The sequence below is a fragment of the Schistocerca serialis genome, chromosome 3 (genome assembly GCF_023864345.2).
Source record: "Schistocerca serialis cubense isolate TAMUIC-IGC-003099 chromosome 3, iqSchSeri2.2, whole genome shotgun sequence".
Classification (NCBI taxonomy): Eukaryota; Metazoa; Arthropoda; class Insecta; order Orthoptera; family Acrididae; genus Schistocerca; species Schistocerca serialis.
This window is the reverse complement of record NC_064640.1, coordinates 126,057,825-126,085,450: the sequence shown is the minus strand read 5'-3', so window position 1 is coordinate 126,085,450 and position 27,626 is coordinate 126,057,825. Positions and strand designations below refer to the sequence as shown.

General features: G+C 41.3%; 1 protein-coding gene across 2 annotated transcripts in view; it reads left to right on the top strand.

Annotated features, from left to right (window-relative positions):
* The window catches only part of LOC126469818 (exportin-4-like), a 225,342-nt gene that overhangs the window by 158,977 nt on the left and 38,739 nt on the right, over positions 1–27,626 (top strand). For both annotated transcript variants that reach the window (XM_050097100.1, XM_050097101.1), the window contains 3 exons: positions 12,393–12,562; positions 16,965–17,127; positions 19,558–19,675. In XM_050097100.1, the coding sequence (XP_049953057.1) occupies positions 12,393–12,562; positions 16,965–17,127; positions 19,558–19,675 (451 nt within the window). The remainder of the gene's footprint in view (positions 1–12,392; positions 12,563–16,964; positions 17,128–19,557; positions 19,676–27,626) is intronic.

Sequence of the window (27,626 nt, the reverse complement as noted above, 5' to 3'; positions counted from 1 at the left end):
TTATTAACAGTTGCTTGTATGATTATTGTTGTGGAATGTTCGTATACAAGCAATTAGTTTGCTTGTCTTGGAATTCTTTCCATTTTCCGTCTCGTGCCTACAATCATCTTTGTGCCATTTGTGGCAACCCTTTAATTTTTACTTACTTTTTGATGTTGCTTTTTCAGCCTGGCTGGCTGCATTATAAGTAAAAGGAATCCTAAAAATTTGCTGACTTGATGGAATCTCTCTCTTTTGTTGTGCTATTAATGATTTATAGTGTTGATTGTGTTTTACACAATGTCGATGCTGTGTTACATCTGGGCATGTCAGTTGATTATTATTTGTAAATAAGTCCATTAGGACTACCAACAATACTTAGAAGAGAGAAATTAGCTTCATATGTGCCCTTATTTCCTTTCTCTCCTCAGACTGTGTTGTTCTAGTCTTCTTCTTCTTTTGTTTTTCCTTTTGGTCCTCTTGCCATTTGTGAATTTTTGACCTGGAGATTTTGCAGTTTTGGATGTCTTCTGGTTTAATTCTTGCCAGTTTCAGATCAGTTTTGATCTTGCCAATCCATTCTATCATGTCCATGATGGCTCAACTCCTGCTGTCAAAAAAATTCGACAATTTGTTTTGTAAGCCTGTCTGGATTCATTGTTTTAATGTATCCATAGAATCCTAACCTTCATTTTCTAATGTCACTGTGGGTATTTGCGTATTGTTTGATTTCCTGTTTGCCTCTGAATAATCGGCATTGTTCGTCTGCAATTTTTAGGCCTAGAATTTTTCCTACAATGTTGTGTTCCCTTTTCTTGATGTTTTCAATGTCTGTTTTCCTGTTGAAAATTAGTGTTTCTTATCCATGGAGGCATTCTGGTTTGATTTACCTATTTGGTTTGACAATAAATTTCTTGTTGTAGATGCTTTGGATAAGTCAGTGTACAGATTCTGTCTTCTGACACTTATGTAATTTTGTTTGTGTTGATTACATTTACCTGAATGGTTTCACCAAGGTATTTAAATTGTAGAACTTGATTAATTTTGCCAAATTTGGTCTCCATGAATCTTGGTGCTTGTTTGTTACTACTCATGTTTTCTGTGATTTCAAAAGATATCTGAAGGCTTATATTTTCTGCAGTTTCTTTCAAGAGTGCATTTTGATTTTGGGCTGATGAAATGTTGCAGGGTTAAAATTGCTAAATCTTATCTGTAAATGTAAGGCAATCTACCATTCTTGCTTTACTTTCTCAAGGACACAGTTGAAAAGTAATGGAGACAATCCATCTCCTTGTCTTACTCTCATTTTGATTATGAAGGAATCTGAGATGCCTCCCATAAATTTAATCTTGGACTTTGTGTCTGTAAGCGTCTGTTGTATGGTTGCAAGTATATCCAGATGTAGACTCATTGTTTTAATATTTGGAAGAATGATCCACAGTCAACTGAGTCATAGGCTTTTTGAAATCAACAAATGTGCAGACTAATTTTTGTTACAAATTCTCTGATTTCTTAGAATTACACTTTGGTTTAAGCTTTTCACCCGTAAGAATGGCCTGGTCTGAATCCTGCCTGATACTCTAATTTTGGGTTCAGGTTGTTTCCATTCTATATCGAGAAGACACTGGGATAGAATTTAGTATACAACTGATATTAATGGGATGGCCCTGTACTTATTTACATCAGTTCTGTCCCCCTTGTTGTGTAATGGGTAAATTAATGCTTTTTTCCAGTCTTCTGGAATTTGGTGTTTGTGAGATGTCTTCTATGATTTTGGTGATTTCTTGTATGGTGTTCGCTCCTGGTAATTTGAGGATTTCTGCTATGATTCCATCTTTCCCTACTGCTTTATTGTTTTTGTGTCTTTTGATCTGCTTGTCAATTTCTTCACCATCTAGCCATAATGATTTTGGATTGGTGACTTTAGGTTCTTGCAGTTGGGGATCTTTGTGTTGGTTCTGGGCAGTTAAGTAATTGTTTGAAATATCTGGAAAGTTCCTTAGAGAGAATTGCCCATTTTATTTCTTTAACAGAGATGCCAAGTTTTGAAGTTCTTATAAAAATTTTGTTTGTTTGTTCCTTTCAAAGTCTCTCTCAATTTCAGCTAGTTGCTCCCTTTCATATTTCCTTTTGGTCTTTTTGATTAATTTGGCTGTCTCTTTTTTCACTGTCAGGAATGTTTTGTTGTTGTCCTCTGTAATTGCTGTATGTATCCTGTCATATTGCATTGCGTGGTCACATTCCTCATTCCCCCAAGGGTGCTTTTTCTGTTTCTGGAGAGGAATTAGTGTTCGAGCTTTTTTGATCAGTTTGCTTTTGAGTTATTGCCAATTGTTTGAGTGCTTTTTAACATGCTTTTATTAGGTCACTTTCTTGTCAGTCTGTCTGTCTGGTACAAATTTTGTGGGTTTTTAAAACTAACTTCTTGATGAGCTAGAGACTTGAAATTTCAAGCATGGCTCAGAAGTGGATGACAATGCAATATACACTTTATTTTCTGCCTGCACCACCCACCTTCCATAGAAGTGGGGGTGAAAAGGATTAGTAATGCCTGACATCTTGGCCCCGCTTGCAGGACCATTGTGTTGTGCACATAATATCAAAATGCACTCCAGGAGACATGCATGAAGCTCGATGATGGATGGCACAACAACATCTGAAGCACTAGTATCTCTTCTGCAATGGTGGCCTCACAACACTGCAGGGCCAGTCACACCTTGCCAGCCAGTTTGTGCTCACGGGTCCACTATAAAGCTAGCCGTGCCATGGCTCTGCCTTCAGTTTTGCATTTGCAGTGCTCTCATGCCATTCTCATTAGACAGCATTAGTTTGGTCTAAGATTTTGTTAAGGTTAGGGTTTTCACTCTTGGATTGCTTGTTTGATCTTAGAACTTTGTTATTCTGCCATGCTGTCGCACTATCCATTTTCCTCTTGTTGTTACACTCTTGCTCACACTCAGCTAACTGTTGTTGGTGATCCTTGACTAATCAGTAAATAAGATTGCTACAGAGTCACTTTGGAATGAACAGATGAGAAAGGTTGGTGATCATCATGTCATTTGTTTTGACAATTTCTTTTTGAAGTGTGTTGACATGATTTAAGGTTGACTATCATACAGAGTTCATCTAATCTTCATCCTTTTCAGTTGGTCTGTTTATGTGCTGGGAATTCTCCATTTGTTTTCTTGTGTTTTCTTTCTTTGCCTAGCTGTGCATTGCAGTCACCGAGTAGGATTTTGACACGATTTTGTGGAATTTGATACTATTTCTTCTAGTGTTTTCCACATTTTATCTACCTTTTTGCAGTTGGCTTTATTTTCAACATTGATTGGCATGTGTACATTGATTAGTGTGTATGTTTCTAGATTGTCATGGAGGTAAGTATGTTTTTCATGACTGCAAAAGTGACTCCTAAAAGTGGTGTGTTTTTTTTTTTTTTTTGTATTTGTTTGTCTGTTTTACTTTTGAAAAATCTGTATTTCCCAAAATCCATCTCAGTCTTGTTTCTTGAAGTGCCTGTATTTCTATTTTTTGTTTGTTGAGGGTTTGCTCTAATTCATACCACTTTTCTGTTCGTAAGATAGTATTTATATTTAGTTTGCCAAAAGGTATTTTGGTGTGGGACAAAGCTGGCCAGAGATCTCCGGCTCACTCTGATTGCTTGACAGATCAGATGCCCCATGATCCGATAATCTGGTTTTACTGTTCTTGACAGGAGTGAATTGGTTATCATTTGCATGATGTCTCTTTTGCTGACTCTGCTGTATTAATGATTAATGGTCTTCAGTACCCCCTAAACTGCCATTGAACATCCCACTCTGTAGACTAGTTTCCTTCCCCTCTCCTGTCACAAGTCAGCAAGCAGAGCTATCTGCTTTGTCATTTGAATCACTTTCTGCTGAGCTACTCCACCAAATTCATAACATTTTGTCAGCTGTCACCTCCATTGTTTTCTTCGGGAGTTAAGATTACTGATTGCAGGAATAGCAAGGTCCCCTTACATACCTGAAGCAGCAGAGGTAGACTGGATTTACAGATGCACAGGAATGTGGTTCAAGCAGCATGGGGCAGATCCAACCCATCATGAGAAATATGGTTCTTACCTCCCTGTCTCTGACCAGCACCACTTTTTGTTTTTATTAAGTGTCCAAGCCCCTCCTCCAAAGCCTACTAAGTGTGCACCTTGTATCTCTATTGAAAGTATTGTGCTATAGTCAAATCTCAACTGCTACTTTTATAATTGGACCCCTATAGGTTTTTGCATGAGCTTAGATTTTTGCCAGTTCTATCAGGAAGGTCACAAAATACTGTTAGATAAGATAGAGTATCTGTGTCCATACAATTTACAGGAATCAAACATTATTGTTCTCCCTTCTTTGCCTGACATGTAAATGTTTACATATATGAAGTATACTGTAGTATGTAGTTTGTAAATATTCTAAAAGTAAAGTTATTGAACAGTGGAAGCATTGAGTCATCAACAGACACACGCATAAAAGAATGAATCTATGCTGGCTTTCGGATGAATCTTTTTCGACCCCCCTGCGGGTCCAGGGTAAGAATAGGCCCGAGGTATTCCTGCCTGTCGTAAGAGGTGACTAAAAGGAGTTTCAACCATTTCGGCATTCCGTGTGATGGTCCCCCTTGGGGTTTGAACTCCTTTTTTCAAAATTCTACAGAAGTACGAGCCTTTTGGGGAAGGACGCCTTACGTGGTGTATCACTGGTCCTCAGTGCACTAAGACCTTGGCGCTCAGCATTGTAACGGCGTTGTAACCACACCCACTATTCCTCCAATTGGCCCTAACTGCCTGATGGGTTGCACACGTTCCGCCCATAGTGCGTCCCCATCTGCACCTACGATCATGATGGACTTTCCATGGCACCCGAAATCCAGCACGGTAGCCAGCCCGTTGTGGTGGGGTCGTCATGTACCCTCTAGGTTGTAGCCCCCTGACAACACAGGGATCGTACTGCCGATACCTGAGCTGCACCCTCCCCACGTCGGCCAAGGAGTAAATGCCCATCTCCTTAGGGCATCAGGACTCCCGGCAACGGTCATCCTGCCAGGTGGCCCTTGCTGAGGCTGGGTGGTGCCCGTGGGGAGAGCCCCTGGTCGGAGTGGGTGGTATCAGGGCGGACATTTCGCAGATGAAACGTCAACATGTATCAGGTCGCTCTGCGGCCGAGTCTTTTAAAAGGAAAGGTACTGTCTCTGGTTCTCCTGCCCTTTCCCCCTTGGCCACTCCCTGGGAGGAAGGACAGGCCCACCGGCTTGGGGCGAAGTACTTCCCCCGCTATTTAGTCTGTTCTCGAACCAATGGGGGGACGTTCGCCACCTCCAAGCCCATGTTCTTTGTCCAGCACATCGAGGACATCTTCGTGGAAATCGAGGCTCTCAGTAAAATGCGTTCGTGGTCCGTTCTTATAAAGACCGCCTCCGCCACACAGTCGGCAGCGCTCCAGGCGTGCGACCGACTAGGGGACATCCCAGTGTCCATTGTCCCGCATCTGGCACTGAATAGGACGCAGGGGGTTATTTTTCAGCGGGACCTCCTGCTGCAATCTGATGAGGAGCTCAGGGCCAACCTGGAGTGCTGAGGCATGCATTTCGTCCGGCGAATTCTGCGCGGCCCCAAAGATCGTCACATCGACACCGGAGCCTTTATCCTCGCCTTCGAGGGGGACGTTCTCCCAGAGAAGGTAAAGGTGATGTGCTACCGGTGTGACGTGCGACCTTACGTCCCGCCTCCTATGCGCTGCTTTTAGTGTTTGCGCTTTGCGCACATGTCGTCACAGTGTGAGGCTGACCCCCTTTGTGGCGATTGTGGACGTCCTCTTCATGAGGAACATACATGCACCCCACCACCTCGGTGCGTCAATTGTCCTGGCATCCACTCGCCTAGATCTTTAGACTGCCCCACGTATCAGAAGGAGAAGAAGATTCAAGAATTAAAAACTTTGGATCGTCTCTCTTATTCTGAGGCCAGGAAGAAGTATGACCGCCTCCATCCCGTGACGTTGACAACTTCGTTTGCCTCAGTCGTGTCCACTCCTTCCACAGTATCCTCACCCCTATCCTGTCCCCCCTCCACCTCCTCACCCCATCCGGGGTCTGTGCCTCCGCCTCCCAAATCCCTCCCTTCCAAATCCTCCTCCCTCACGGCCCCTGCCCCCTCTGCCCCTGGGGCCACCCTTCCTCCTCCCCCCCCTCCGCCGCCTGAGAAGCGATCCTCCTCTCGGGGAAACGTTCCGGACCCCGGCTTCCGAGGTCCGGCGTTCCAAAACGGACCCCGCACGTGAGGACCTTCTTCGGGTCCAGGCCACCATCCCCGTGCCTCATCGGACTTCCAAGAAGCCCTCCAAGAAGAAATCTTTATCCCCCTCTCCACCCCGGCGTGTTTCGTCTGACGCTCCGTCCAAGAGTCGCTGCTCCCGGCCGTCCTCAGTTTCGCCGGGACGCTCTGCTGCCAGGCACTCAGCTGGCCTCTCGTCGGCGAATGATGCTGCCCCTCCTACGCAACCCGGAAAAGCGGCCGCAGCTGGCGATGACTTGATGGAACAGGATTCGCCTCCCGCCGGTTGTAGCGTTGTTCCCTCGAAACCTGGCCCTTCCGCGGCCGTCGAGGTGACCAGCTCTTCACCCGTTTCATTCCCCCCTTTTTTCTGACTAGCGATGGCTTTGTTACATTGGAACATCAGAGGTATTCAATCTAATCAGGAGGAATTACAACTGCTCCTCCGCCTGCACTGTCCGCTCGTCCTTGGTCTCCAGGAAACCAAGTTGCGCCCAACTGATCGATTGCTTTTACCCACTATACCTCGGAGCGGACTGACCTCACCCCTGCGGACGGTATTCCAGCTCATGGTGGGGTCATGTTGCTCGTTCGGGACGATGTCTATTACCATCCCATCCCATTGACCACCCCACTCCAAGCAATAGCTGTCCGTATTACTCTTTCTGCCTTTACTTTTTCTATTTGTACCGTCTACACTCCATCGTCATCCGCAGTTAGTCGGACTGATATGATGCACCTGATTGTTCAGCTTCCTCCGCCGTTTTTATTGTTTGGCGACTTCAATGCCCATCATCCCCTTTGGGGCTTTCCTGCATCCTGTCAGAGAGGCTCCCACTTGGCGGATGTCTTCAACCATCTCAATCTTGTCTGGCTCTATACTGGCGCCCCGACTTTCCTCTCGGACTCCACTCATACCTACTCCCACTTGCTTGGACCTCTCGATCTGTTCTACCACTCTTGCCCGTCGGTTCGAGTGGTATGTCCTTTCTGGCACCTATTCGAGCGACCACTTCCCCTGTGTCGTTCGTCTCCTACACCACACCCCATCCACACGTCCTTCGAGCTGGAACATACCGAAAGCTGACTGGGGACTTCACTCCTCCCTGGCGACCTTTCCGGACCACGATTTTCTCAGTTGTGACAGTCAGGTCGAATACCTCACGGCTGTTATCATCAATGCTGCTGAATGTTCCATTCCTCGTACTACCTCTTCTTCACGTCGCGTTTCCGTCCCCTGGTGGAATGAGGCTTGTAGAGACGCTATCCGTGCTCGACGACGCGCTTTACGCACCTTTCGCCGCCATCCTACGTTGGCGAATTGTATTGGATACAAACGACTCCGAGTGCAATGCCGTAGAGTCATTAAAGACAGCAAAAAAGCTTGTTGGGCCTCTTTCACCAGCTCCTTTAACAGTTTTACTCCCTCTTCTGTCGTCTGGGGTGGCCTGCGCCGGCTGTCGGGCATTAAGGCCCACTCCTCGGTACCTGGCCTGACTTCAGGTACTGAGGTCCTTGTTGGTCCTGTGGATGTCTCCAACGCCTTCGGCCGCTTTTTCGCGGAGGTTTCAAGCGACGCCCATTACCACCCTGCCTTCCTTCCCAGGAAAGAGGCAGAATAGGCTCGGCGACCTTCCTTCCACTCGCTGAATCTGGAAACTTATAATGCCCCCTTTACTATGGGGAACTCAAACGTGCACTTGCACTGTCCCGGTCCTCTGCTCCGGGGCCAGATGCCATTCACGTTCAGATGCTGGCACACCTTTCTCCGGCAGGCAAAAGCTTCCTTCTTCGTACCTACAATCGCGTCTGGACCGAAGGTCAAGTCCACATGCGTTGGCGTGACGCCGTCGTTGTTCCTATACCCAAACCCGGGAAGGATAGACACCTTCCTTCTAGTTACCGCCCCATTTCTCTTACAAGCTGTGTCTGTAAGGTGATGGAGCGCATGGTTAACGCTCAGTTAGTTTGGATTCTTGAATCTCGACGGCTACTTACCAATGTTCAATGCGGCTTTCGTCGCCGCCGCTCCGCTGTTGACCACCTTGTGACCCTGTCGACGTTCATCATGAACAACTTTTTGCGAAAGCGCCAAACGGTAGCCGTGTTCTTCGATTTGGAAAAGGCTTATGATACCTGATGGAGAGGAGGTATCCTCCGCACTATGCACAGGTGGGGTCTATGCGGTCGCCTGCCCCTTTTTATTGATTCCTTTTTAACAGACCGAAAGTTTAGGGTGTGTGTGGGTTCCGCCTTGTCCGACGTCTTCCTCTAGGAGAACGGAGTGCCTCAGGGCTCCGTCTTGAGCGTAGCCCTTTTTGCCATAGCGATCAATCCTATTATGGATTGTATTCCACCTAATGTCTCAGGCTCTCTTTTTGTCGATGACTTCGTGATCTACTGCAGTGCCCAGAGAATATGCCTCCTGGAGCGCTGCCTTCAGCGTTGTCTCGACAGCCTATACTCATGGAGTGTTGCAAATGGCTTCCGGTTCTCCGAAGAGAAGACGGTTTGCATCAACTTTTGGCGATATTAAGCGTTCCTTCCGCCATCCTTACATCTCGGTCCCGTTGTTCTCCCATTCGTGGAAACAACTAAGTTTCTAGGGCTAACACTGGACAGGAAACTTTGTTGGTCTCCGCATGTCTCTTATTTGGCTGCCCGTTGTACACGTTCCCTTAATGTCCTCAGAGTTCTTAGTGGTTCATCTTGGGGAGTGGATCGCACTGTCCTGCTTTGCTTGTATCGGTCCATAGTCCGATCGAAGCTGGATTATGGGAGCCTGGTCTATTCGTCTGCTCGGCCATCCCTCTTACGCCGTCTCAACTCCATCCACCATAGGGGGTTACGTCTTGCAACCGGAGCCTTCTACACTAGTCCCGTCGAGAGTCTTTACGCTGAAGCTGCCGAATTACCATTGACCTACCGGCACGACATACTGCTTTATCGGTATGCCTGCCGGCTGTTGTCAATGCCCGACCACCCCTCTTATCAGTCCTTCTTCGCCGATTCTCTCGACTGTCAGTACGGGTTGTATGTGTCTGCCCTGCTGCCCCCAGGAGTCCGCTTTCGCTTTTGTCGCAGCTTCGACAATTGGATTTTGCCCTCCCTACCACCTTCAGAGAGGTTGAGAGCCCGACTCCACCTTGGCTGCAGGCTCTGGTTCATATTTATCGCGACCTCAGCTCGCTCTCAAAGGAGGGTACTCCGGCTGCAGTGTATTGCTCACGGTTTGTCAAACTTTGTGCGCGACTTGCCAGTCACACCTTTATTTACACTGATGGCTCCAAAACTGACGATGGTGTCGGCTGTGCCTTTGTCGTCGGGGCCGTCACCTTTAAATACCGGCTCCTCGACCAATGTTCCAGCTTTATGGCCGAGCTTTTTGCTCTCCATCAGGCCGTTCAGTATGCCCGCCGCCACCGCCATTCATCGTATGTACTCTGCTCTGATTCACTCAGTGCTCTTCAGAGCCTTGGAGCTCCTTATCCGGTCCATCCCTTGGTGCAACGGATCCAGCAGTCCCTCCATTCTTTTGCTGATGGTGGCTCTCCTGTCTGCTTTCTGTGGGTTCCTGGCCATGTAGGAGTGCCTGGGAATGAGGCTGCTGATGCTGCAGCCAAGGCTGCAGTGCTGCTGCCTCGGCCCGCCTCACATTGTGTCCCGTCATCTGATGTTAGTGGGGTTGTTTGTAAGAGGCTTGTGTCGTTGTGGTGGGATGCTTGGTCCTCACTTCAAGGAAACAAGCTCCGGGAAGTAAAACTGTTCCCAACTGCTTGGACGACCTCCTCCCGACCATCTCAGCGAGAAGAGGTCCTTCTGGCCAGGTTGCGGATTGGGCATTGCCGGCTTAGCCACCGCTACCTGCTCTCCGTTGACCCAGCCCCGCAGTGCCCTTGTGGTCATGTATTAACAGTGCGCCATGTTTTGTTGTCGTGTCCCCGTTTTAGTCAATCTCGTGTTGTCCTGTCTCTGCCATCTACTTTATAGGATATTTTACTGGATGACGCTCGAGCAGCTGCTCGTGTTCTTCGTTTTATTACTTTGACTGGCTTATCCACAGACATATAACTCTTTCACTTATTTTATCTGCATCTTTGTAAGAACTTTCTGGTGCCCCCCCCCCTTGAGTTTTACTAGATTCTGTGTGCTCTAACAATTGTGACTGGGCACTAATGACCTCAGTAGTTGAGCGCCCTTAAACTCACAAAAAAAAAAAAAAAAAAAAAAAAAAAAAAAAAAAAAAAAAAAAAAAAACTTTTTCGAAGCTAGAGCACAAACACATACACACATGCCCATGCTCCTCCCCACTTTGTTTCACATGCATGCACCCCGCCCCCCCCCCCCAACCTATCTCCCCCCCCCCCCCCCCCCCCCCCCCCACACACACACACACACACACACACACTCTTTATGCAGTGGTTAGCAGGGATTGAGGCCTGAAGGAATGTGGAATGAAGAATGTGTTGCATGGATAACTCCTATCAGTGTAGTTCACAAAAGCTTGTGCTGGGGGGAAGGATCCAGATGGCATGTATTGTGAACAGTCATTAAAATTGAGCACGTTGTGCTCAACAACATGTCCTGCCACTGGGTGGTCAACTCTGTTCCTGGCCACAGTTTGGCCGTGACAATTAATTCTGGTAGATAGCAGGATGCTGGGGTTGCTGTGCAGAAATTGCAGTGGAGCTAGTGTATGAGATGGGTGCTTTCACAGGACAGGTTAAGCTCGTGTTGAGACCAGAGTAGGCTGTGCTAGGTGGGTGAATTGCGCAGGTCTTGCACTTGGAGCTTCCACAGGAATATGACCCTTGTGGCAAGAATTTGGTAGTGGGAGTGGCATAGGGGTGGACCAGGATGTTGTGTACGTTGGATCAGTGGTAAAATACCACTTTACATGACCCTCTCAACCTATGCCAAAATGCAGTCCCAGCATTGTGTAAGCTGGCTTAATGTTGTGTGTCTGTGTGTGTGTGTGGGGGGGGGGGGGGGTGTCATTTCATGTGTTTTAACAGGAAAAAGGATTCATGTGAAAGCTAGTGGGGATTCACCCTCTTATGATTCTTTTATGTGTGGACTTATAGTATTTGGTATTTCGTGAGTTGTTGCCTTTACATTCTGCCGGAACTTTCTGTACCACTGTACCATAGTATGCAGTGTATTAGTTTTGAACATCATTACTGAAATTAGATAATGAAATGCTGCCATCATGATCTGCTTGTCACATACACAATAATGTGTGGTCTCGTATCACCAGCCGTATAACCAAATGAATATACAGTTCTTGGGCCTGCTACCCGTGATCGCATTGTGTATATCCCACAATGTTTCTTTTAGGCAACTGCTTGAGATCTTCAGGTAGTATGGAGCACATGTCTGAATGTTGCTTTACCACCAGACAGATGATGTTAGTTTTACAGACAGCCCATTACAGGTAACTAAGGTTTGGGCTTCTGCACACACCCAGGATGTCGATTACTGATGTCGGGGCTCCCTGTAGCTGGGAGCCCTACCAGAATTGGTTGCTGTGTGATTTCTCTGCTATGTTGTGACATGGCCACCATCAGATATTCTCCTTCTGCTCTTTGTGATGTGATAGTAGAAAGTACAAGGAGGTAGAGAGAGAGAGAGAGAGAGAGAGAGAGAGAGAGAGAGAGAGAGAGAGAGAGAGATCATCTGTCTTTATATGTGACCATTTCCAGGAAATCATATGATTCAATGGAACAATTAATTTTTTTTATTTGTAGCATATTGTGATGTAGCAGTTGAAATGTGAATTGGTTTCATGAAAAATAGAAGTATCTGGCTTTAAAATTGATTATATGTTTTTAGAGTTGTAAAACCAGTCCAAAAGAATAATGGGAAACCCGAAATGAGACAAATGCTTGCATGTAAAGCATGTTTAGAAAGACTTTTCAGGCTACATAAACTCAAGGATCTCGCTAACAAATTGAGCTGAATTTTAAAAATAAATATTTTTCATGCATAACATGTCACTTCTCCATCCCCTAGCATATTGCTCCCAATTTAAGGAAAGCTTTCCTGGAGATGGTCTCGTAGTCATATCCCATTCTGTTTACGGCATGGGTCAAACAAATATGTTTTATTACTCTTACAGATTAGTCCGAGCCTCATTGCTGCTTTTGGAAGAGATGGTGATGGAAGTGTATGGTGCACAAATTTCTTGTTGACCAAGGTGGAAGGGAATCTTCAGTGCTTCAATTTTGATGCTGATGTTGTCAAATCCACATCAGACATGCTAATTTGTCTGCTTGAGACCAAAGAAAAGTGAGTATTTTTTCTTTAATTATCTTTTTACTTGTTTCTTTATCTCTGTGTGCATGTAATTTCTTTGAGTAGCATTTCTTCAAAAATTATAAGACACAGAGAAAAGTGCTTTAAGAGAGGAAACAAATAACATTTTTAAGTTGGCAATGAAGGGGTTTGTTAGGAATGAGTATGATGATATTGATATTGTTATAGAATAGAGGAAGCAAAAATTAATCATAATATCATTGTGTAAGTTAGCTAAAATAGTTATAATATAAGGAGAAAGTTGAGATCGCAAGCTAAATTAAATTGTGTTTTGCTGTGTTTTCTCTTGTTTGCTTCATCATAATAGCTTCCTCCTGTTATTGATAGAGTTATTCATCCAGTGATCATCTCTCAGTGATATAGAATTTGTCGTCATAACACCTTGAATATAAATAACTCAGAATACATATACACATAGAACATGTAAGTATGCTTCTACAGGGATAATGCATGTGATCTTGATGAAGGATTTGCCTGAAATGATTTAGGAAAACCACAGAAAACTTAAATCAGAATGGACAGACAGAGCAAACCTCATCCTCCTGATCATGAGGTTAGTGTCTGAACAACTGCGTTGCCCAGTTTTTTTAATCCCTATTGTATAATGTTCTTCGATTTACGCACAGTTTGCTCCCTATAACTTATAATATAAAACAGTTTTGAACTCCATCACCGCACACACTAAGGACACCCACTGATGACTTCTTTATCACGAACATGCTACTATGCCCCTTGCACTAACTCCAGTCCATTCACAACACTGACTCCAGGCTTGAAAACGTGCAACTGTGCCCCATGCAGAAATTCATGTCCTCCCATCAGCTTTTCAGGCAGATTGAAGGGAGAACATGAAGATATGCTTGGGGCATAGTTGCATGTTCACAACATTGTAAGTTATCTGGAGCAAATCGAGTGTAAATCAAAGAACATTGTACAATAGGCACCAACTGAATGGGGAAGTGCTGTTGTTAAGGATGCTGACCTTGTATTTGGGAGGATGGAGTTTGCTCTGCCCAGCTTTCCTGCTTTAGCTTTTCCATAGTTTCCCTGAATCATTTCAGGAAATTGCTGGGATGGTTCCTTCCTTCCTCCCTCCAGGCCATGGCTGACCACTATCCTATCCCCCTAGAAGTGACAAATCCCATATTGTTGTGACGTCATCCGTGGATGGATAAATAAATATGGAAGGTATTATGATGAAGCAAATGAGAGAAAACATGACAATGTTTAATTTATCTAATTTAGTTTTTTGGACTCAACTTTCTCCTTCAGCAGATGGACTTAAGACATGGGATGCTCAAAAATCTGTTTTAAAAAAAAGTGAAAAAAGTTTTCTCTAATCTCCTAGATTGAGGAGTCTTGTAATGCAGAGTATGTGAACTGAAATACTCAGTCAGTTAGTTAGTCAGTTAATTCCATAGATAACTGACATAGGTTCATTCAGAAAAATTAAGAACAAGTCAGTTAACAGACTTGTTTATGAGATTTGTGTACATCTATTGCTAGAGGCTATGCTCAGTGTTATGCAAAATACGTTAATTTGTTGATTGGTGTATTTTGGAAAGTAGCAGTTATACAAAAAAACAAACATTGATAAACTTTGCTGTTTGCAAAAATTTGGCTCAAAGTCTCCCGTCAATATGAAAACAAAAAAATTTGGAACAATATGCTCTATTCAATGACACCATATTTGTGTGTTAAGTTAATCATAACTGTTACTCTGTTGTACATACACGAATATTGTAGTTTCTTTAAGTGAAGGTGTGTCCAATTGCAAATATGAACTTAAACATTATGTAAAAATTTTAGTGATGGTTTCTGTTGTTGTTTGTTGTTAGGCTGTTGATAAAATATCCATATATTAATATTTTTTTCCGAAAAATATTGATATATGTTTTCACAATTTTCAGCACATATTTGAAGTTGTTTTTGAAATTGTAGTTGAGCATAGTTTTACTTTCGCTGTGTGGAGAAGTCTTGCTACTTTTTGAGTTTTCATCATGTTCAACCTTTCTCTTTGACTGTGTGAAGCAAGTGTATGTGGCACGAAAGAGGAAGTCCGATTGCACTGGGAGGGGGTGAGAGGAATAACAAGATTCCTGATGTGAAGAAATAGTGCACCAGTTGCATTAAAAACAATTTTTAATGCAACTAATGTGCTGTTTCTTCTGATCAGCATTATTCAATAGCGGTTGCTCAAAATGACGAACAAAAATGTAAATGGCAAGATTGGTCTTTGTGGTGGACAGAGATGTGCGAAGGAAAATGTTGATGTAATTGGTGCTCGGTGCTACCAACAGAAACTGAAATGTTTAGCTTCCCCATACAATTTTGGCACTACAACTGCTAGGTCGCTGGTGTTGGCAGAAATGAAAAAAACAGGGAAGTCAACATGAAGTGTTCTGGACAAGTCCGATATGTGACGAAACCAAACAACAGACCCATCGGACACCTTTTATTGCACTACTTACATTCAGTTACCATTGTTAGCAAAGTGTTTGTCACCAAGCATGAATGTGCATTGTTTTTCTTTCAATTCTTGCACTAAGGGGGATAGGCAGGCTGCTAGTTTGTTGATGTACAGAATATCTCATAATAAATCAATACTCAAATATACAGCTGTAAAACTGGCTGTGTATTTACAATGTGAAGTAAATATTTTTATCGGCTGGTATGTCGATATTTTTGCCGTCGATATATCGACGCACTGGATTGTGTACTAACAGGCAGCATGTCAAGACACAGTTGCGGAAATGCCAGGTACCAACATGGAGAGAGTGGTCATGTGGAGCGCAGAAGTCCATCTGCAGATTGATAACTAAAAACACTGGGTCATCCCATTCTCTTTTCACGATCAGAACATGATTTAATTGCACCTGATGATGCAGTTAAAATGCTGCAAAACTGGTTGTGCCTATAAATAAAGGACTTACATCTGAAGTGGTCTGATCTTTTCAAAATGATATATCTAGGTTGTGGCTACCTTGACTACAGAGTCTGCCATTGAAAATATTAGTGTCTGTATATCTGATACAACTATACAATTAGAAAATATTTGGTTGTGGTAGATAAACGTGCAACATATGGTAATAAAATTAAACAATTACTGGGTCGCACCTATTAAGTGAGCACCATGTTCTACTCTGGACTCTATCCAGCATTTTAAAAAAAAATGCAATTCTGTACTTATATTGATTGTTTTTATGAGCCCTAACTTAGATTGATGGCCACATTCTGCATGCATGGTTTTTTAGTTATTATATGCTGTTTCTTTTTTGAGTTTAGTCTTGTTTTTTAACTTAAGTTGCAGGTAAATTTTATTTAGTTATTGAATTAGTCATATTAACTGTTTTTATTATGGACCTGTTAAGACTTAGAACTATTATTTCTCAGCTGAATTCAACATTTTAGCAACACAAAATCCTACATAGGGCAACAGTTCTGATTCTTTATTAATTGCACATGGCTACATCAGAACTCGGTCCAGCAGATATTCAGTGGCTCTCTGCATTCTGGATGACAACAGTTCACATCCCCAAGCGACCATCCAGATTTAGGTTTTCTGTGATCTCGTTAAATTGCTCCAGGGAAATGCCGGAGTGGTTCCTTTGATAAGGGCACAGCCAGTTTTCTTCCCCGTCCTTTTATATAGTCAGAACTTGTACTCCATCTCAAATGACCAAACTGTCGACAGGACGTTAAACCTAATCTTCCTTCTAACTTTCAGTGGCTTTCAGTTTCTCTCCCACTTCACTCCCCTTACCATCTTTAATTCAGTGATCTAAATTATTTATCCTCCTCTTAGAAATCTCTGTTGCATTATATCTCTTTCCCTTTCAGTCGCCGGGCGCGGTGGCCGAGCGGTTCTAGGCGCTTCAGTCCGGAACCGCGCGACTACTACGGTCGCAGGTTCGAATCCTGCCTCGGGCATGGATGTATGCGATGTCTGATGTCCTTAGATTAGTTAGGTTTAAGTAGTTCTAAGTTCTAGAGGACTGATGACCTCAGATGTTAAGTCTCATGGTGCTCAGAGCCATTTGAACCCTTTCAGTCATAAATTCTTCATCATCTAGAGAAGAAACTTGTAATAATTAAAGTAACAAATTAATTCTCAGGTAATGAACTGCTGTTATTATTTGATTGCACTAGTGAATTTAGTACATTTATTTTAATTATTTCCTACAATTTCTCACAGTAATCACCAAACTCGATATTAAAAGTAGTAGTTTTGGTGGTAAAACATGACTGAATTGTGACACTGAGAAATTTAAATTCTTTTTATGTTAAAATATTGAGAACATTTTTCCTGGGCATTGTAACCACCTTACTAGATTTTTGTAACCAGTCAACAGTAATGATTAATATCTCGTTATAGGGCAAAGACAGCATTAAAGACTGAGGGCCTACTGAAGCTATTAAATCTTTTGAAGCAAAATGCACCACTATTTCCTCAAGGATGCAAGAGAGGTCTTTTCAAAGCCTTAATTGTTGTGGCACCTGCTGTTGAGTCTGAACATCGTGCGAACTACTGGAATGAGGTAAGTTTTGAGTGTACAGGAGGAACATTTGTCCTATCGATATCAAAGCCAAAGTAAGCAATATCTGATGATTTTTCCATGGTGTAAGATCATAACTGCTTCCATTGTTGCTACTACTCCTGCTGCTGGTGCTGCTGCCAACAATAACAATGCTATTATCACTAACAGCTGTACGTAGTGGCCATAGTTACCATCAACAGTTCAAGAATTCGTCCACTTGAGTTTACTAAGTGAGGTGGCACAGTGGTTGGCACGTTTGACTCCCATTCAGGAGGACTGCAGTTCAAACCCCAGTACGGCCATCCAGATTTAGACTTTCCCTGATTTCCCTGCATTGCTTAAGACAAACACCGTGGTGGTTCCTTTGAAAGTGCGCTGTGGATTTCCTTCCCCAGTCTGAGCTCGTGTTACATCGCTAATGACCTCGTTGTTGATGGGACATAAAACACTAATCTTCGTTCCTTCCTTCTTTCTACATAAGTTTCATTGAACTGGTTCTGTTCATTGATCAAGTCACGTGGGTAGTTGATTCCTTTGTATTAAAAGACATTATGTCACAGTGTTGTATATCAAACACGCTTATAAAGTACAACATCTGTGTATGGCTGTCTTTCCAGTTTCAGATAACTGCCGATGTCAGATCTTCATAGCAGTTCATTATTTCCTGATATAGATTCTACATTTACACTAGTGTCTCGCTGATCTGCAGTGAACCCCATAGTCTTGTCCATAAGCAGATGTGCTCTATCATCTTTATCTTGCTCAGTTCCAACATCTCTTTTGGTATATCTCATATGAAATAGCAATGTATCATTAATAAATTATGTGTTGTGATCAGAAGCAAGATGTTGCCCATTTGGCACCAAAATGTAGCAGTCAGGAATAGCTGCAGAGAAACAGTAGTGGAACATAAACAGTTCCTGCTTGTCTGGATGTTCTTGAGTCTTCCTTGGGTGTTGTAAGGTTCGTAGACGGCTTGGGGGGAAGGTGTGATGTGGGGAAGCTGCAGACAAAATAAAAGTTATTAATTCATTCGACTTAGTTCCACCATGTAACTGGCTGGAAGTGGCTGTGGACAGATATGAGAATGAACAGAAATGAGTCTAATTAATCCATACAACTTGAACAGTCATTTGAGTGTGTTTCTGCCTTCATGTAATGTTCTGGCATTGAAGTGGCAGGCGTAGCAATGGCTAGAGGTGCAAGGATGCAAGCTGCTTACGCAGTGGAATGCCGACACAGCTCACTGACGTGATGGTGGTGTCCAGATACTGCACGTGGCACAGCACATGGTGTGGCAGTAATTTCTTGTACTTCGCAGCATCGCAGCGGCACGGCATTGGTGTTTCCCAGAGTTGAAATCTGGATTTATGGTGAATTCAGAGGCGAGCTGCTGGCAGATTGTTGGCTGTCGCAGATGGGCGGAGGACCATTATTTGCGTCCTGGTGATGACATAGTGATGGAGAGTACTCCGGTTGACACAGACTGGGTGTCGCACACTGCCCAGCTCTTCGAATGCTGGTGGGCTGAGCGTCTAGTCATAACTTTACTATGATTTATGTGACTGCATTCCTATATGATCTGTGAAGTCAGATTCAATGTAATGCTCTCTCCATCAGATTGGCAACTATGAAAATATGATTAATAATGAATGAACCCATATAGACCATCTGAACAAAAACTCACACTACTGTTCTGTAGAACAGAACCTGTGAAATACTGAATAATAAGATATGACAGTTTTAAAGTACTGCTTTCAAAACCCTAAAAGTAATACAAGTCACAGAATTGCCAGTGCTCAGTCTTCTAGAAAACTGCATACAATTACAGTGCACAAGAAAAATTACTGTATGGCACTGGATTGTCACCAGGAGGTTCTGACTCGTTAGGTGATTTTGCACAGTACTGTTGTCCAGTCTCCTTTTCCAGACCACTTGTGTATTTTTTATTTTCCATTTATCTCAATATGTCGTGGCGTGAAGTTTGAATTGTTCATATGTAGTAAAATTCAGTCTGTAGTCTACAAAGTCTGTTACATAATGATATTATGGCATCTCTACAACAGTCAGTTGTTTCCTTCCGCTTGTGACTTATGTACTATTGTCGTATCTGTTGTTAATTTGTGTATAAATGATATTTGGTAAGTATTATGCATAGCAAATTACATCATGTATTGTTGTTCTGGTGAGGATTTTGTGTGTGTGTGTGGGGGGGGGGGGGGGGCACTCAGTGTTCTGACATATTTTTTTTGTTATAATTGATTTATTGCGTGTGGGGGGGGGGGGGGCTGCGTGCGTGCATGTGTTTGTGTCTGTGTTACAGGGCACTAAGCGCTGTGATGAACTTTTTTGTTATAATAAATTCATTTTGTCTGTCTCATGATTGTAAAAGTTTTTTTTTAACTAATCAAGTGAATGTTTCTTGTGCAGGTTCCAAAGCCGCTTTGTGATCGTTTTCAGGCTGTTGTCAATCGTGAGACCCTACGCAGAATGTATCATCAAGAATCTGTGAAGATGGAAATTATGGATATTATTGAAAGTTTTATAGGTACTACACAATCTTTTAAACATATTTGCTGTTTAAATCAAGAGATTGTACTTGTCTTCTTGAAGTTTTTTTAAATTGTGATTTGACCTCCTTAACTCATCTTTTGTGTGTTATATCTGGTATATAGTGTTCATTTTAATTGAAGCACAGCATCGTGATGTTCTATGAGTGTTCCATTGATATTATTGAAGGATGAAAATCTTAGTAAATCTTCGAGCTGTCTCCTATCCCTTAGAATGCCCAATGGAGGTCAGTTGACTTCTAAGACTTTTATTGCTATGCAACAATATTTTGTATTTATTGTCTTTAATATTGCTTTTCTTATTTTCTTCGTGTATAATAATTATGTGCACCCTCGGGCATGGGTGTGTGTGTTTGTTCTTAGGATAATTTAGGTTAAGTAGTGTGTAATCTTAGGGGACTGATGACCTTAGCAGTTAAGTCCCATAAGATTTCACACACATTTGAACATTTTTGAACAATTTTATTTGTACCTTCTCAACTGTATTTTTATGTTGCATAAAACTGTTTTAGAGCTACATAACATTGTGTACTTTCCAGTATTTTGTTTTTTACATCATATAACAACATGACAAATGTTGTTATCATGGAATTACTTAGCTCTTCACTAATTATACTTATATCCTGTAACAAATAAGTAGTGTTTAACTATACACATCTATATGGAGAATTCTGTTATCTTTTTGCTTAGACGAATTGGAGGCAAATTTTTTACATTTACAATATATAGTTTTGTTTTTCTTGCACACTTCAATTTTGCAAGTTTTTCATTTAGCACCTTTAGATGATCCTTCTTCTCTGTTTAGCAGACAAAATAGATGAAGTATGGAATTGTTGAGGATGAGAATTCCTGATTGGTAGCACTAATTCTTCTACAGCTTTCATTATAAAAGACAGTTGACAAATGGTAGAACCTGTTATCAACCTGTACATGGTGTGGGCATTGATCATAACCAGATGTAGAATTTTATAGAAAAAATAGACAGGGCAGGGCCTCGTTGTGGCTGTTATGCTATATATTTTTGTGAGTTTTGATTTACCACATCTAGACCAAATTAGGTGTTTCTGAAATTGTCTTTTTTGCAGCCTCATTGCTTGTTACACTGGAATGCAAAGAACTAAGAATAAGCACATTTTCCCTTGGTAAGATACTAGAGGAATGACATTAACCTTGTAAATAACACCTGAATGAAGTACAGCTTGTCCTTTTCTCACAGATGGAGGCACTTCCCTTCTACTGCTGTTCAGAGTATCAACAATGTTTGTATCCCATTTTTCAGCTCTTTTGCCAGCTTGAGAGAAATGAAGAAGCTGTCTGGTGTAACTTTCCTCCACTTTTGTTAGTAAGGTTACATGAAGTGTAGTGTAATATGTTCTAGTAGATTAGTATCCACACGTTTCATTTCACATTTTCCCAAGTAAGTAAAACCATTCAGAACATATTTAACTTTAGTGTCTGTGAGCAGCCAATGCTTTATTTTCAGTTTCAGAAATGCTGAGATTGGGACAGCAATTCATTATAGTTAACAGTTGAACTGTTAGTGACAACAAACGGTGCAAAACTGTTGTACGCAACATTGTATGAAGGTCATCATTGTTGGCTAATGAAAGCACCAAGTAAACAGGTAAAATGCATTTCTGTGAGAAGTGGTAAATTGACCGCCATCGGGAATCAATGGTAAATGTGTAATTAGCTTAAAAAATTTTAGTTACAAAACAAAACAATTAAGGCAATTAAACAAGCTCTAAAATAAATAAAAGTCGTAAAATCACTATTTTAAACACTGAAGAAATTCACATCTCAAAATAAAAAATGCTCAGTATCTCTGCCAGGCATTCTGGTGTTAAGTGGTAATCAGTCTGTTCAGAGGGCTTCGTTTGTGAGAAACAAAAAGTAATTGGAAAATTCTTGATTCCTGGTACATCACTTTCAGCTGATAGAGACAAAGTATGCTGAACAACAAATTTGGTGAGAAACATCATAGTTCTTGCATAATTGTTAACTTTGAATAATTATGATCTTACCAGTATCAACCACAAAATGCCAGGTTAGTAAAACAATACATTGGCAGGACAAGAGCGATGTTTTATTTAGGACAATGAAACCTTCCACCAGTGCAACACCAGATGCAAGTGTATGTGTTTCACATGAGCCTCAAAACAGATGTCAGTCCACACGAGAATAATGTATCACTTTTGCATTATAATGTACAGGGTTTAGGAAACAAAATAAATGCTTTTGCATCATTTATCACAGAACTATCTTCGCATGTAGTAATAGCTACAGAACACCAGAAAACAGTGGACAGCATTCAATATTGCAAATCAGAGGGCTACAACCTAGCTACGTTCTACTGCAGAACACACAATAAAGGTGGTGGTGTTGCTATCTACTCAAGAAAATGTAAGTTCACAGCCACCACGAAAAAAGTGCTTTGGGGGAACCATTTCTGTGTTGACAAAGATTTCGAAATTGCAATTCTTAAAATCACATTTTGCACTGTTCCTTTCTATGTCATAGGTTTATATAGATCCTCCTGTGGAAATTTTAATGCTTTACTGAAATAACTTAATGGAGTTTTAAGTAAAATAATGTCACATTATAGAAGTGTAAATCTTGCCATACTGGGAGATCTGAACATCAACACTTTACATGAGGGTCAGGAAAGGAAACTTTTTACAGATTGTATCCTGTCTTATGGGGCTAAAGATCTTCTTGGACTAATACCCACCAGAATAGCTAACACACACAGTATTTCAATTGATCATGTTATCACAAATTATGACCACATCATCTCAACAGATGTCATAAATGGTCACCTCTCAGATCATTTAGTCCAAACACTAGTGCTAAAATGTAATACCAAATTCAAACCAAGAAAAATGTATGAGCACAGGTGAATATTATCTACAAACAACATTGCTACACTAAGACATAGTTTAAACCAGGAATCATGGGATTCAGTTATGACTACCGTTGGGGTCAACATACTCACAGAAATTATAACTGAGCACTTAAATAGAGCCATGCCATTAAAAAAAAGAGAGTATCCAGAAAAATCAACACAAAAAACTCTGCAAGCAGTACAAAAATAAGTACCGCAAAGAAGTCAGGAGATTAAAATCAGAAAGGATCAGCCAACAGATATGAGGCTAAGATGATGTTTCAAAGACTTGTTGCCCAATTTTAAATAAAGTCAGAAACAATGAAACATAAACTAAAATTAATAATGTACAATTACCTGTGAATAATGAAGATATCACTGATCCTCTTCTAGTCAGCAATATTTTTAATAATTACTTCATACATACTGTCAAAAATGATGTCTCTATGAAACAGGATATACAGCACTCATTTGAATCCAGTAACAAACAGAACTGCAGTACATTACTTGCAGTAAGCACATATGACATTCTGCAGCTTATTGATAACCTCAGAAACAAAAAATCAGCAGGATTCGATGAAATTTCTCCATATTTATTGAACTAATGAGACCACTAGTTCATCTTACTAAACTGTGTTCTCGAAGACGGTGTATTCCCTGATAAGTTGAAACTGTCTGTAGTGAAACAAAGACACAAAAGGGGGGGGGGGGGGGGGGAATAAAGCATGTACAGAATTACAGACCCATTGCCCTAATCTCAACTTTCAGCAAACTGGTAGAGAAAATAATAATAAAAAAATTCTCAAACATTACAACAATGCTGACATGTTAAGTGATTTCCAGCATGGCTTCAGGAGAAATCGAAGTACACGTCAGCAGCAGTACAATTTCTTCATCGTGTGCTTGAAGAAATAAATGAAAAATCCCAAGCAGCAGGAGTATTCCTGGACCTCTCAAAGGCTTTTGATAGATTACATCATGACGTGCTCTTATCAAAAATTGCTAGAAACATATTTAGAGGGTAGACAATAGTGCATGGAGATTATGTACTCTAATGGAGAAATACTGGAAAGGGGAAGGTCAAGTATAAGAAATATACATTTTGGTGTTCCTCAGGGATCCATTTTAGGTCCTGTCCTATTCATACCCTATGTAAATGATTTCCCAAGCTCTCTTGACAATAAGCAATTGAACACTATTTATGCAGTAGATACATTTGGTGTCTGCTATGCAGACAGTGAACCCAGCCTAGTTGAAGAGATACATAACTTTATTGAAAAGGTGAAAGCTCACTTTGAAAGAGAGAACCTAAAAGTAAACGTAAAAAATTCATATTCTTGAGGGGGAAAAAAAACCATGTTTCACAAATCGCCTAGTATCTAGCACACATTGGCCTATCAACTATTCATATGATTTTGAAATGCATCCCTGTTGGTTTTTTAATATTTTTGAACACATTCTAAGTTGATTTTTGAATGCATACATAATGGGCATGATGTGTCTGCCAGGGGAATCCCCATTGCATCTAGAAATAAACTTATCTGCAGACAAAAGGGGACGGGGCTATACAAGCTGAGTGGAATAAAGCTGAACGGGTGAATGCCAGCTGTTGTTTATGTGGTTGACTGGTTTGCAAGTGATCAACATTGTTATAATTACTAGTGAAATCCATAGATTCGACTACCAGAATGAAAATAAACTACTTACAGGAATGCTGGGTAAGAAAGGTTACGTATTATATTCTCGGTGTATCCAAGAAAATGAAATTTTGACAGAAAATTTTTGGCCAGACTGCTACACTATTAAGGGCCAATTGTACAGTCCCTGGCTAGCAGCCACTTAAGTTCTGTTCTGGGAGCAGCACAGAAAGTGCATTGTGTGAACACGTAATAATGCCTAACCAGAAAATAAATTCGAGATAACCTAACCGTTGATTGTGGCAGGGTTAATGAACTTAAACGGTGAATACATCCATACTCCGGAAGCCACTTGACAGTGTGTGGCGGAGAGTACCTTGAGTACATCTATTGGTTCTCCCTCCTATTCCAGTCTCATATTATTCGTGGAAAGAAAGATTGTTGGTATGCCTCTGTGTGGGCTCTAATCTCTCTGATTTTATCCTCATGGTCTCTTCATGAGATATACATAGGAGGGAGCAATATACTGCTTGGCTCCTCAGTGAAGGTATGTTCTCGAAACTTCAACAAAAGCCCACACCGAGCTACTGAGCATCTCTCCTGCAGAGTCTTCCACTGGAGTTTAGCTATCATCTCCGTAATGCTTTCGCGATTATTAAATGATCCTGTAACGAAGCGCTGGTCTCTGTTTAATCTTCTCTATCTCTTCTAACAACCCTATCTGGTACGGATCCCACGCCAGTGAGCAGTATTCAAGCAGAGGACGAACAAGTGTACTGTAACCTACTTCCTTTGTGTTTGGACTGCATTTCCTTAGGATTCTTCCAATGAATCTCAGTCTGGCATCTGCTTTACCTACAATTAAATCACTCCTAATGCCTACTCCCAGATAATTTATGGAATTAACTGCTTCCAGTTGCTGACCTGCTATATTGTAGCTAAGTGATAAAGGATAAAGAATAAGTTTTGACACTGGCAGGAATAGTTACAGAATTTGTGATGACAAGATTGTTTGTTAGAATGAGGAAGGAGAAGAAACGGGGGCATCACACCAATTATGGAAGAATGTAACGATTCCAAATTTAAATAAAAATTTCGTACTACTAATATTCGATCTCATGCTTCAGAAGCTGGAGCATATGAATGAAATGTGAAACTATTTCCTAACATAAAACTTTTTGCTTGTAGTAGGCCTAATAGGCATATGATATTGGTACTTCATGGATTACATTCTGTCGTTTTATAAAAATTACCATTTGTGCCAAAACAGTCTTGTTTATTTGGTGTGTGTTACAATTGCTGCAACATTAGGCAGCTTATTTCATTTTATCTAGCAGATAGTGACAAAATACACGTAATCAGATCTTGAAACCCCAACAGTCTTGGGTACTATTTGTATTAACAGGTTTTTCAGTATTAGACAACTACATTTTGTTTTTTCATGTAGCAAAACATTTGATGAACTTGTATGAGGTAATAGATTCTTTCCCAGAAAGGAAGCATGCCATGTAAAACTGTAGCAAGATTAGCGAGAAAAAAATGCTAGGACTTAAGAATTGAAGAAATGTATACTGTCTTGCTTGTCTCTTGTCTTAACTAGTTTTATGTATCCTATATTTAATTTTATGTCACACAAAACAGCAAGTTATTAGCTAATAGGCAATAAAGAGTGCAAATTTCCTGAAGAGTTCTTGTTCAGTTACAGATAATCCCATTCAGTATTAACTGCAAAATTTTTTTAAAGAGGGGCAGGATGTCAAACTGACCGACTGGGAGCAGGAGAGGCACCATAGGACATTTTAATTTTCACTGACCTGAATATAGTTTGATGGCATCCATTACATGTTTGAGTTTGACGGAGCGAAATACAGTGACATGCGATAGAAGAACGCTGTGTGAAGGTGTGACACTTCATTTTGGTACCCTTGAGACCAAATAACATGTCTTACTTTTCCTCGAATACATATGTTTTATTTATCAGACCCTTCAGAAAAGTGATTTCGTTAAATTTTTGGTGTCCTACCTCAAACACTGGAGGGAGGGGGGGCGTCACTATCTAGTATTGCCCTGGTTTGGAAATATCATAGATCCGGGGCTGATGCACAGAACAGTCTGAGTTTTAGTGAGGAGGTGTGTAGTCTCCATGTGACCCGTGTTTACATTTAGTGCTTTTGCTGTTTCCTCTTCATTTATTGCTCTCATGTCAAATGAAAACAAAAGGGATTTATCGGATTTCTGTGGACGGGAGCTATCAAGTGAATTAAACTACATTCACATAATTACAGAAGGCTAAAATATGTTACTAGTTTCAGATTTTATTCCGTTTCCACCTTTCTGACAGTCAAGAATTAATCGCCTTGCAGAACAATTAAGTTATTTTTGTCGGTTTGCACAAAAAAATTGACTTTTAGTAATCTTTTCCGCTGAGGCAGTCAATTTATTTGAAACAAAGTGTTTAATTCCACTATTGGCTAGTTTCAACTGTTCACTGCATTTCAAGTGCATGTTTTCATCTTCTAGCGCCTATGACATTGTGCCATAATAAAGAACCAAACATAAGATAGTACAGTACTGGTACTCCAAGAAAATTTACATCCGGTTCTGAACATATGAATGTGCACTTTAAGCCGAATTAAGCATTTTAGTATGGTTCATGAAATTGCACTTTGAGTATCCTCTAATGTATTGTATCTTTTATGATATAATGTAAGATCTTTTAATGTTTTACACATATCGAACATACAGGCTTCCTGCATCATCATAGCTGCACAAGCGCAGTGATGCCCGTTATCTGGCACTCTCTATCAACTGCTGAAACGAACCCATTTCTAACAGGTCGCGAGAAAATATTTTGAATGATTGTTTGAAAAGCGTTACTTTTGAAGTAAATTTCCTTTTTTGAAACAAGAACTCTATGTGAGAATGTACGATGTATTTCTTAAATCGCAGAGTGCTTGACTCTCATTTAAAAATCAACTCTTTGAGGATGACCACGTAGCAGAATTTCGAGCCCAGAAGATCAGATGTTTGTGTCATTGTCAAAAATTTTACTGATGCATTTGTGTGATGCATCTTAAAGTGTAAAATGTGCCAAAAAGATCAACATTATATGTGAAAGTTTAGCTTCTCTTGCAGCTTATTAATCTTGGAGACCAATATCATATGTGAAAGCTTATCTTTTCTTGTAGCAACACTATGTATATTAATTTAAACCGTTAACTTCTCCTGTTTGTGTAGTCGTGCTACTTAACAGTGATGTTGCTATAGGCTGACTACATCACGTGTCCTATGCTCTGAATATCCACTGTCATCGGCTGGCTAGATCATGTGACATGAGCTATGACTGGCTTACGAAAGCGCATCCCAATCTCAATTCCACTGCTTCGGAAAGTAACATGCGCTGTTTGG